This window comes from Pseudopipra pipra, chromosome 6, assembly GCF_036250125.1.
Source record: "Pseudopipra pipra isolate bDixPip1 chromosome 6, bDixPip1.hap1, whole genome shotgun sequence".
Lineage (NCBI taxonomy): Eukaryota > Metazoa > Chordata > Aves > Passeriformes > Pipridae > Pseudopipra > Pseudopipra pipra.
Genome location: NC_087554.1, coordinates 54,379,715 through 54,392,349, shown reverse-complemented (window position 1 = coordinate 54,392,349; position 12,635 = coordinate 54,379,715). Strand labels below are relative to the sequence as shown.

The window sequence follows — 12,635 nt, the reverse complement described above, 5'->3', positions numbered from 1 at the left end:
AAAAAAAAAAAAAAAAATCCACAGACCTAAAAAACCCCCAGTTTAGAAGAACTGCATTTCCTTCTTCAGACTTCTGCTAAAAATTCCAGTAAGTCTGGCAGTTTTGCAGATTTTACAATTAATTTTTAGTACTTCTTTTCTATAGTCTGATGAGAATTATTGTTTCTGGAAACATTCATCCACAAAATAACAATGAAGGAAAGAGTGATAACACAAAAATAACAATAAAGGAAAGAGGGATAACAGAAAATTAACAATAAAGGAAAAAGGGATAACAGAAAAAAAGAAACTGTCATCGTTTTAAATAGTTCTAACTGCTGGCTAGGGCACAGACACTAATTCTTATTTTGAGTATTTACAGGTAAAATAACCCTTAACCAGGAGCCAGCCATGTGAGATAATCAGCATTAATTCCCCATGAAGTCAGTTGAATTTGGGAACAGCATTCACACAGAATTTGGGTTACTGGAGACCCAAACAATGTGCAGTACTTGAGCATGACTTGGTTTTACTGCTCACTCTGTAATGGATGGCTTTCTAACATCATTTTTGTTGAGCTGGGAATAACACAGCCAGAGCAGCTTCTCTTCATTGTAAACACACATCGCCCATTCTGAAGTCAGATACATCACATTTTGTAAGAGTTACGTGTCGCTTTTGGCTTTTTGCTTTATTTGTTTACTTGAATGAAGCGGAAAAAAATTGCTCTCTACAGATTTAAAGGACAGTAATTACAGGAACGCTGCTTTTGAAAAGCTGTTTCTTTTGAAAGTTAAAAGGTACTTTAGCTAAACTGAAAACAAATACCTGATCAGATTTTAACAGCACCATTTCATCGGCGCTTATCTTGGCCACATCCTGTGAGCCAGGCACAGCACCAGCTTCAGGCATGCTGGTCTCTGAGGATGAATATGGTAATCCATGGCCATAAATATCCTCTTCATCACTTGAGGCAGATTTCTCAGTCTTACTTTCATGAGTGTCTGCTACCCATTCAGCAGTGCTAGCACTAGATTTAGCTTTGATTGCACTTTCAAAATTCCATCCAGAAATGGAAGCGTTATCTGAACAAACATCGTTAGAGATGTCAAAGTGGAGCACAGAAGGGTCTGACAGAGCGCTGTGGATTAGGGAGAGCTCCTGCTGGTCTTCCCTACCAATTTCATCACTTTCCTTTGGTGCCAGTGATGTCTGAACACCAAATGTATGGTCACGTTCCAAAAACGTCTGGTCTGTAAGGTCTGGCCCTTCAAAAGACTTTTCAGTATCCTGCAGCTTCATTTTATCCAAATCTTCATCTATTTTACACAACATAGGAAAATCCTGCTCCTCCTCTTGGCTCAGCTTTCCAGGACAGAATTCTTTGCTTGCAGAAACCACACTACCATTATATTCACCATCAATACTGCTCGTCAAGTCTTCTGTGAGGATCAGAGGAGATGCAGATGTCAAAGTATCTATAATAGCTGAAGTACCCATGCCACTGTCACTGTTTGGAAGTTTCTGCAAATCAACCACCTCTCCATTTTCTTCATTAATTAGTACAGTTGCTGACTCAGGAGACTGCAGGACACTGAAAGTTTCTGAACCATTATCTTCGTGCAAGATCGTATGGGACTCCATGCTGAACATGCTTTCCTGATCTGGAGATCCAGTGCTCAAATGATCAATGCTGCCACTCATTATGCTGGAGGTCATGGAAAAGGAGTCTGCATTCAATGAATGGGGACTGTCACCAGAAAGCTGACGCTCATAAATTGGTGTGCCTTCCAGAGAGCTGTGGTTTTTCCTTGTCCCACTTTCTGTTCTCACAAAAAAAAAAAAAAGGGGGGGGGGCGTAAATAATATTAGTACAATCAAATTCCAATGCAAAGTAAGAAATTAAAGTATTTTTATAACTGGGAGAAGAACAGAGCTAAATCTAAATTTCGACGTACTGATTTTTTTTTCAACCTTAACACTAAATGATTTATATAAAGCCAAAAAAAGTCTTAACAGCAAAACATTTTCAAGTTGTAACACCATAATAGTAAACAATTAAAACAATCAAGTACTCACACTATTTTAGCAAACTAAAAATAATGGCTAAGAATGACACTGTCAAATATTCAGAATAGGATTAATAGATATCACACAATTCCAACATAAAACTGGAAACAGAGTCCACTGCATGCTGCCATTAATCCATACATTAGAACTTTGAGCATGTTTAAATGAAGCAAAACAAAATTAAAAGAATAAAACAAATAGATCTAAAAAGACTTAATCAATTTATCACTTTCAAAACAGGCTTTCATCCAAAACAGAAATGGCCCACAGTGACCCCTCAATTATTTCAGAAGCATGACAATACAACATAAGCAAAGCATGCCAAACAGACACACTCTCTCCTGTGAAGCATCAGAAGTGACCATGCTCTAATAACAAGCAGTGACAGGGAAAGTTCTGCCAGACCTACCCTGCTTCTTCTTTCTTTTCTTTTTTACTTTAATTGGCTTTACAATGAGTTCTTGATCAAAATCTTCAGAGCTGATGGTGCTGAACCGTTGTGAAGAAAGTTGACCTTCTCTCTGAGCTTCTGAAAGTTGGTCTGCACACATCATAAAGCTCGAGCCACTGTCCACAGAGTTCACAGAACTGCTCCTGCTTCGTGATTCACTTACTACAGAGCAGCCCCTTTTTCTCATTTCATTGCTCAAGTCTCCCATTCTATCAAAACTTTTCTCAGACAGCGTTGGAGTTTCCAGATCATCTTTCACCAAAGAACCATTTTTATCACCAGTAACCAAAAGGGAAGTAACCATTTTTTTATCTGTTTCCACTGAAGGGCTGGATGATACAGATGAAACTACTGATGACGGGGTCAGCAATTTAGGACTCGTATCTGTTAAAGGATTCAATAATTTTGAATTCACATCTGAAACTGTCCAAAAGAAAAGTATAAATACTAGTTCAAGAATAAATACTAGCATCAGGTGAGTAGGGGCTTAGCCCTTGGAGAGTATTGAAAGAAAAGAATCTTTACGCAAAAAAAAAAAATAAAAAAATTCTAAGTTCACAAAATTTTAAAGATATATACATATGTATATACCTACATATATATTTGCACACACATGCAATGTAAACTTCCTGTAAGTTAATCTATATGAAAACATTTTAGTAAAATCATCCCCCAAACTCCGTATGAAGTTTCTACTAGCAAAATTCTGAATTTATGTTTATGTATAAAGAAAGTACAGGTCTGCAGCTTGGAATTGTATCACACACTGAAGTGCCATCCTATATCTTTACCTTCCTCATTCAAACATTCAGTAGCTTGAAAAAAATAAAGGAAAACTACCAAATAAACCGCTGGGGTGATTAAAATAAAATATAATTCAAGAAGGCTCCCTGTAAACTATACTTAGTCTCTATAAGTCTGTGAGTAAAGAACTGCTTAAATGACTAAAGCTATCACTAACATGCAATGATAAGAAGGTTAAGTTCTCCAGCATTCAATGAGACTTCATTGCATATTTACTAGCATTTTGCTAAAACAAAGCTAAGATGGAGTGTTTTAAATGCACTAGTAGTCCCTTCCAGAGAGTTCTAGTAACATAAACGCTGAACTTAGATGGCATCAAATATGAAAAGAAACTCTCAAATTCTTTTTGGAATTTTAGTGAGCATTGTCTGTTTATTTGTCTATTCTTTCTTTCTCATTGTGAGGAAGGCTGAGATTTTCTCCAGAATGTGGGTGGTGACAGGTGGCACAGAATCAACAATTCAGCTATTGAGACTGACCAGTAAAGGGATAACCATGATCAGGAATCCAAACTGCTTCGGTGTCATGGTTCAGAATAAGGTCTCAAATGCACAGATTAGAGATTCCTCATTAGGATAATGCTGATCCATTCTCAAAAAAAGGGAATCATATTTAATTTCTTAATGCCCCCATTCTCACTACAGCCAAAACAGCAGATAAGCAGATAAACCAGATTTCTAAATATAATCTGTTAAAAGAGATAAGCAACTCTACAGAACCTGGTAGGTTTTTGCAATAATCTGAAGAGTTTTGTGCGGGTTTGTTTTGGTTTGGGTTGGTTTTGTTGGTTTTGGTTTTTTTGGGTTTATATTAAAAAAGTACCTAAGCACCATGTTCCATAAGGTACATACTAAAGCTTACTAATCTATACAAACCTATTGATGACAGTCCTTCAGGTCTACTTGAAATTCTTATTATGTCTCTGTCTCCCTTTAAGAGAAAAATCTCATTGTTGGTACAGGACACAGACACAATATCACCATATCCTTCCAAGCCACCAATCAAAGCCTATAAAGAGTCAACACAGAAACAAATAATTGGCATCAGATAACCATACTGTTTGCAAAACATGGTACTCAACAAAACTGTTCACTGGATTTTAATCAACGTATGCAGTTAAAGGATAAAGATTTTTATCTTAGCAAAAAGAAAGAAAATAGAAAAAAGCAACAGGAAAGAGCCCTTTAATCACAATGTAACTAATTTTCATACTAATTTCAATTCCACAGATATATTCACTTTCTCTACCCAGCTAGCAGCAACAATATAACAACTTCAGCAGTACACAATTTGTTGGCAGAAGAATGCCATAGTGCAAATGTCTAATACATTTAGACAAAGAGATACTAGCTTGTATTCCCTTCCATATGCACTTTCAATAAGACAAAATAAACAACACCTCACTCTACACCAAATAAAGTGTAGTACTTATTTTTTTGCAGACACCAACGGTAGTAGAAGGGAAAAAATAAATAGTTTCAAGCATATTTTATAAGCATAAAAAATCCTTTTGCATTAATTACTAGATTTTAAATTTCTAGATGCTTTGCTAAGCATCAGAATTGATTATGACATTAACACCTCAATTGAAAGCTTTAAATAAATGTAGTTTTTATATATAACATATCGAGCTAGTTTGTGGGTGTATCATTGCAATAACAACTTGAAAAGGGAGAGAATAAAGTCTTTTTTTGGTCATTTTAAGTAAGCAGTTAAACCACAGTAGTATAATGGATAACCCAAACAGTGTCTCATGGCACATCATGAACAAAAACAAGAAAGAAATAAAACATGCACCCACAAGGTTTATCTACCTGGTTCACAGTGTCTAGCAAGTAGATGCTGTATTCATTCCAGGTCAGCACCCATCCTTCTCGGAAAAAGCACGAAACAAGCCCAAGGTGTTTCTCTGGAGAGCTGTAACTTCCTCTGTCAGGTGGTTCCAAACGAGGATACAGTTCAAAAGTTTTTATCCCTCCAGCAAATACATCTTTTAATATGAATGTGGCCTGAACGGTTCCGTGAACATCAGACTTCCAGAGACGAAGCCCAGGTCTGGCAGCAAATAGTGTCAGGTCACTTTGTTTACACAGGCCAGGTATAAAACATGCTCCAAACTTGCCAGTGCTAAAATGCAAAAAAATTTATTTTAAAAGCTAGATACATGACTTAGAAACAATTTTTAAAACTAATGGTACAAATTTACAACCGTAAATTATCAAAAAGAAAAGTGCTTTGATTAAAATATTCAATCAAATGTCCAAAGTACAAATTTAGATACAGTAAGACAAGAGCAGTGCTTCCAAATAACAGCAGTTTCCCCTCAGCTTTGCATGTTAGACACTACATCAATTAAGCAAATTAAATGACTCTTCCTAATAAGCTTCATAGCCTTAATGGCACTATGTCCATCTCAGAAAGATCTTACTATGCATCATCCCTCTCCCAGAATAAAAAACAAGCAAAATACTACCAAACAACACTAAGAAACTGATAACCTCTGGTTGCAAGAAGCATGGAACAGACCTCAGCTGCTGAAACCTTCATCTCTCATACACAGAAACAGCATTACTGTTGCCCAGGAAAACCCTCTTACTATTCAAACCCCTGGACAGATACATCAGGGACCTTCTTTCAAGGGTCAATGTCCTCTACTTAGAGATATAGTCAGTCATGCTGTTCTAGGACTGGGTTCCCTCTTCCTTCATATCCGAGAGATTACACAATAGAAGATGTCAAAGCCACACAAGTTCCTAGTTTTCAAGTCAAATTAAGTGCTTTCTATACATTTTCCCTTTTAATTCACTTCAGTGTATAAGAAAAATTGGGATGCTGACTTGCTTTTAGCATCAAATATTTCATCACCCATTAGACAGACCTGATTACAATGCTCGCTCACACCGAGTCACAGTAAACCAAGAGGGACAGCAGAGGAAGTCTGGCAGTGATTTCAGTTTAAACCATGAGAAAACATCTTAAAATATTTTTGTGTAACACTGCCTTGAAAACACGATTGTCACATATTTGCAAACACGTACTCTCTAAATAGGTAGAACTGTCACTTCATGCTTGATCACACAGAGCTACTGTAACTAACTTTGTATGAGCAGTCTGCTGCGTTGTATTAATTTCACTGCTTAGATCACTCTCTCTGTAATCCACTCTGAAATGCTAGCATTAATAGATGTGCCTGCATCAAGATTTTATGAGGGTTACTTTTTTCTGGGCTGTGTTCCAACTTGGTTGACGGATTTCTCTTCTGTGTAAAAAAGTAGAGTGCGTTGTAAAGTAGAGACAAGCAGCACCTTCTGGTTGTAATCCAACTGGACAATCGAAGATGGCTCTTCCAATACAAGGCTGGAGTTGCAAATACCCTTTAGAAGACACATACAATTAACAAGAGTCAAACCTTCCTAAAAATACAAGGTAGTAATTAACACTCCAAAGAAATTTATAAGCCCAAGAGAAAACAAACAAACAAAAGCTTTTGAACTGTGGTTGCCCAAAGTTCAATTAATATTAAAACGTGGAGTTCATTTATGTAGGCAAGAGGGAGGGAGATTGTGTATGCCACAGTGGCACACCATGAAATTCAATTTCTCTTGGAATATTAGCTAACACATTTCACTTGAAATCAACAGAAGCTCCAGGACACGTTTTCTTCCACTGCCAGGTCATACAATGCTGAGACAATCATTACATTTGGCAATGTAAACCCTTCTGTCAAAGCACACGAGGGACAGTCACAGATAAATTAGGATAGATGTTGTCTAAATGTTTCTCCCATATAGAAATTCAAATTAGCATTTGTTTTGTTGACGTCCCAGCTCTGTATAATAAACAAGATGTTAGAAAAATCCCATTCACTCGTAACATGTATGTGAGGCCAGCAGCACCCAAATATTAGTTTCATTCTACACTCCAGACTCAGATGCTGAACAATTCTGGGAAAATGACCTCATCTATAAAGTCACATTCTTCAAAAGTACCCTTTCAAAACAAAAGAGAAAGTACTGTCTGAACGCTGAAGGAAGATACGGTAGTTATTCAGACAGAAATTTGAAAAAAGAGAAGGATCACTACTTCTTTTAATATATATTACTTTTTATAAAAGGTAAGGCAGTTGTGAAGGATATCCAGTGGTTGTCATGTGGGTGTGCACACACTTTGCCAAGTGTACACATACCAATAAAGCCATCCAATTAAATACACCACACTAAACAATTACCTAACTGCTAGATACGTAAACACATAAGCATTCTTTTAGGAAAATGTAAATGTGAATTAAGGTCTCTACAACAAATGCTCACCTGGTCTAGGTCTAGGGCAGAGTAGACAATCTTTCCTTTGTCATCTCCAGAGAATAATTTCATTCCATTGGGACTCCAAGCCAAAGCTGTAATGCTACTTTTGTGGATGCCAGCAACATCAAATCTCCGGAGCTGTGAAACAATATCAAAGCAATGCAGGAATGAGGTGAAGAGAAATGGAGGCACAAAGTCTATTCAGTGGCTCTTGCCTGATTTAATTGGAGATCAAGTACAAAAGTGGAGGTCATCCTAATGTTTATTTAGCACAAAAAACCTAAAGGCAAATCCAAAAACCCCACCACTGAATTGATCAGTTATTACACAGGAGAAATCTCTCAAAAGTATATTTGATTAAATACATTTTTTGCAATGTAAAGCATGCTTACATTTAAGCTTAACATATGAAGCCTAAAACATAATCACAGATACTTAATCAGGCAAAACTTGCTGTGTTTCACTATTACAAAGAATCACAGTAACACTCTACTAGGATTGGCTAAACTAAACCTCACAGAAGTTTAGCCAAATGCAAAGATTTACCTGTTTGTTTCTTCCAGGTAATGAAGACACAAGCTGAAAAACTGCAACCCGACCTGAGGCTGTACCAACAGCAACCAGATCATCAAAACAACTCAGCAGCTTTACAAAAGTAATAGATTCACACTTCCCCTGTTGAAAGAAACCATACCAAGAACTCACAAAGTTAATGAGACACAAACAGGAGATCAATTCTGAGCAACTCAGCTTCATCAAAAGAGATAACAGTAAAAGTTGGTATTTACCTCAAAATTGTATTTTTTCATCTGGTTTAATTGTCTGCAGTAGAGATAAAGCATCCCAATGCTGCTCCCCACAGCAATGTAGTCTCCATTGGTATCAAGTGCTGTGAGATACACCACAATAGAGCGAAAGCCTTTTTGGATCTTTGTAGGAATGGCATTGAGGAGATAATATAAGGGACAAAATTCCTTAAATATAACCGGTGAAGCCACAGATGCCATAGCAAGGATTTGCACCAGCAATTTTAAGGCTGAAATAAACACATCTACTCGACCACATAAGGAAATCTGAAAGGCAAAAGCAAAATACATGTCATTTACTTGTTAACAGAGAGCCACCATTCAGCAAGTAGGGACTAAAAAATTCTCACTTTTTGCTTTTTATAAAGGAAAAGCAAGCTAAACTCTCGTAGTGAATGTAGTTATTCTCAGAAGAACTTTCTTTTTAAGAATTAGGTGTATTTCTCAGAACATCTAAGGATGCATGGTAACCACTAAATATGGGATAACCACTTTTTCTAGCAGCTGTAAGCTTGTCAAAGTTGAATTCAAATGCAGTATTTCTTCTCCTCTGCCTAGTGAAAGGACCACAAGGCCTCTGGCATGGAACAACCCACGTGATATATTTCTTCATCTATCTGCAACCTCTACCCTCAATCCCACCAGTGTCAAGAGCATGGGACACTGACTGTGTCAAACAGCACTGTAAGATTAAAGCAGCAAATTAGTATTTGTGCTCCACTCCTTAAGGCCCCACAGCCCAAGAAAAAACATGGCTGAGAAACAATTCACTTAAAGCTACATCTGCTATACAATCAAATAATAACCAAAACATAAAAATAATGTGGAAGGAAAGGGGCAAAGTAAAAATTGAAGAAATCCCATTTTGACAGACCCAGGAAAATATCCATGTAGCAACTGTATTTAGAAAGATAAGGAGCAAACAGGAAAAAAAAGTACCATATGTCTATGTTTTCTTTTATGGATAAGCAAATAATTTCATGCTTGTGAGTGACACTGTAAATATACTTAGAGGACAATATCTAAGAATAACAGAAACAAAGAGTCTGTTTGCCTTCTTTGAGGAGAAAAAAAATGTAGCCATCGCTCATCACAGCAATAACACACTGGTTTCTTCAGAAAAAGCTGCTATGACCATGACAAACTTAAAAATATTCAAAATATTTATTTAAACCCAGAATTTTTCTCGTTGCAACAACCTTGACGAGAACATTTTGCAGCAGTTCTCCTCATGAATAACTTTGAAATACAGAAAAGAAAAGAAACCTTCACTTCTAGAATTTTATTTTGCTATGAGCAAGACCAATCAACAGAATTGTTTAGAATCTGCCAAAAATACCTGTAGTTTTCCAAGACAAGAATTTTGAACTTCTGTAAAGACAAAAGTTTTTTATGGTTGTTTACAGTCTTAACGTTGAAGATTTTCTTTAGCTTCAGCAAACTTATAACTTCCTTAGAGAAATGAAAAACAGAAGTCTACTAATTGACACTAGAAATGCTTCTAAATACTTAAAATTATTCCATGAAGTATTCCTACTGTAATTTGTGATATGTCCTATTGTGCCTAGTTTTAAGTTCTCTAAGGATGGAAAATGGCATTTGTTTGGCAGTTTCACACATTGCTTACAGTGTATATCAACAAAATTAGAAAAAAAAAAATAGCTGCTCTAGTTTCATATCTCCATTACTGCAAAAAGCTCAGATGTCTCAATTTTCAAACTATTTCAGTTATTGTGCAAGAGGATTCAGCACACTCGCTTTGGGCCCTTGCTATCAACATACAATTCCACTAAATCCAAAGGCATTGTTTGCATGGCATTACCCATGCAAGCCCATGTCAGACAAGACTGCAGGAATAAAGATTGGTTACTGGGCTCATATTTTATCTGTTACAAAAACTGCCAGTAACTAAGCTAGCACCAGTTACTAGATGTTCTTAATTGTGATAAATTTTACTGGTTGCTAGAGCTTAGAAATCAATTCTACTCCCCTTTAGTGTTTACTAACCTCTCACGACACCTATTTCAAAAATATCACAAAGATTTGCTGATTTATGCATCCAAAGTATTTCTGAATGAAGAGTTCCTTTCAGAGATGTTTTGTAGGTTAACAGATAACCCCAGTGCATCACAACTCTTTCACAATGTTTTCACATAGCATCTATTTTCCATGCACTATTTTAGGTTTCCTGCCTGTTCCTTCAGCACTTACTACTTTCTATCAACAGTCAACTAAATAAAAAGAGAACCCACTGCTAAAGTCTCCTATTTGCTGTTCTAAATAGGCTGTTTTGCAAGTTTAGTAATTTTGCTAGTTCATGGTCTTTTATTCTTTTTTTTCCCTTTTTTCAGATAGAATAAAATCCAGTCCTGAATCTCACATGTACAAATCTTCCTCTGTCTAGTCCAACTTCCACCACTACCCAGCTACTGTCTCATGAATTTCATGTATTTTAAGTCCCCTTTGCGACTCCTACAATTCACATCCGTCAGCATCTGAAGCTGCTCTTGTAGCTGGAACCACCTCATACTCCCCAGTTGCCAAAGGACCTTCCAAGTCTTCAGAATTTATCCTCTCTGTTTCCATCACTTCCCCTTCCAGCTCAGCTAAACCATTAAAAACTTTGTAATTCTTTACCAACTACAGAAATATGCTCATTTGTATTATCAAGAAAAAGACTATTACTCTTTCCTCTACAACTCTATCTGCAACCTGATGCATGTTTTGTAAGTTTACATTCAATTTAAAAAAAAAAAAAAAGATTAAAGAAAGGGAAAATTTGGTAGAGTTTTCCTTCTCCAGAAAACAAGGAGAGAAATTATTTCTTGTCACATACTAAGTTAAGTTTAAAAACTGCTGTTAGGTTAGGGTTCTCACTCTTCATATAATATATAATCTTATTTCAATATTCTCTGATGACAAAAATTGTAATAAAATGAAATTCACTTTTTTTCTCTATAATCCATTCACCCTGTAAAATCAAAAAATGTAAAAATTTATTCATAAACTATAATTTCTTGCCATCATACACAAATTAGTTTCATCTTGAGTGTTTTTACAGACTAACAGAACACTTGCACTGCTTGTGTAAAAACATGTAACTAAAAGCTCAAACCCATGAGTTTACTAAAAATACTAGTAATTAAGTAATTTTATGTATACAAAACAAATGTACAAGGGACTAGAAAATTTCCCATGTGGCCTACACATTCAAAACACCTGCACAAATGCCACAATTCTCTGCTTTTGACTCTAAAGTCTTCAATATCCTCTAATGACAGTTGCGCATCACATGTACTCTCTTCCTCTTTATTAAGAGTTTTAGGATTAATTGTTATCTGTTTTTCCTACCTCATTAATCCAAGGCAAACAGGGGATATAATCTATTTTCTCAGGTAGATTTTGGAACTGGATGTGTATGTTCCCTCTGTTCACTCAACCCCAGTTATTCTGAAGTACATAATAGCCGTACAGGGCAAATCAGCTTGTGCTAAGCAGCTGTCCTGCAGCAGAGATAAAGTGGAGAAAAATACCACATCAAAAACAATCACCAGGCAGACAGTCCTTCTTCCTTCTCATTTCACAAAGTTCACAACACGCTTTCAAATACTGCATTCAAGGCTATGTTCTGAAAAGCAGACTTTTTAATTTTATTTTCTCTGGTCTCAGAAACAGGAATAAGGTTCAGTGCTGCCTAACAGAGGCAACTAAAGAGAGAGATAATCCCCTGGTTCAGCAGACAGGCAGTGGTTAAAGGTTCAGTGCCAGGGTATGCCACAGATGGACTGCAGGAAGCTAAAGCTGTCACTGCATTTCTCTGAGCCCAAGTGTCCTGTTTGGACAAGAGGGACAACAGCTCCGTTTGGTTTTTTTTAATCTGTGGCACAAAAACTTACATTTAAGTTCTTCAGAGCATAGACAAACTCATATCTATGACCACAGCTAAACACAACAGCCTCTGTTCTCAACTAGATCCTGCCAACTAAAGAGGAAAGCTGTTTTCTTTTCTAATACTTCTCACACCCTTAGCTCCAGAGCAGGGTACCTGACTGCCATATCACCAGAGGTTTTTACAGCAAACTGCTGCCAAGTAGAGGGGAGAACACAGATGCACACACCCCCGAAGGAGCTCTGATTTCTTGTGTCCTGTGCTCAGGCAAATGACCAGCAGCACACAGGTCACGGTTACCTGATTAACACACACTTTGCTTTACACAGATC

General features: G+C 36.7%; 1 protein-coding gene across 3 annotated transcripts in view; it reads right to left on the bottom strand.

Moving 5' to 3' along the window:
* Positions 1-12,635, bottom strand: part of TECPR2 (tectonin beta-propeller repeat containing 2) — a 44,012-nt gene that overhangs the window by 30,304 nt on the left and 1,073 nt on the right. For 2 of the 3 annotated variants that reach the window (XM_064659204.1, XM_064659206.1), the window contains exons 2-10: positions 11,766-11,917; positions 8,397-8,681; positions 8,155-8,283; positions 7,615-7,746; positions 6,521-6,678; positions 5,119-5,431; positions 4,180-4,312; positions 2,459-2,923; positions 808-1,802 (exon numbers count right to left, since the gene is read on the bottom strand). In XM_064659204.1, coding sequence (XP_064515274.1) covers positions 808-1,802; positions 2,459-2,923; positions 4,180-4,312; positions 5,119-5,431; positions 6,521-6,678; positions 7,615-7,746; positions 8,155-8,283; positions 8,397-8,615 — 2,544 coding nt within the window. In that variant the 5' untranslated portion in view covers positions 8,616-8,681; positions 11,766-11,917. The remainder of the gene's footprint in view (positions 1-807; positions 1,803-2,458; positions 2,924-4,179; positions 4,313-5,118; positions 5,432-6,520; positions 6,679-7,614; positions 7,747-8,154; positions 8,284-8,396; positions 8,682-11,765; positions 11,918-12,635) is intronic. The other variant, XM_064659205.1, reaches the window with a different exon arrangement.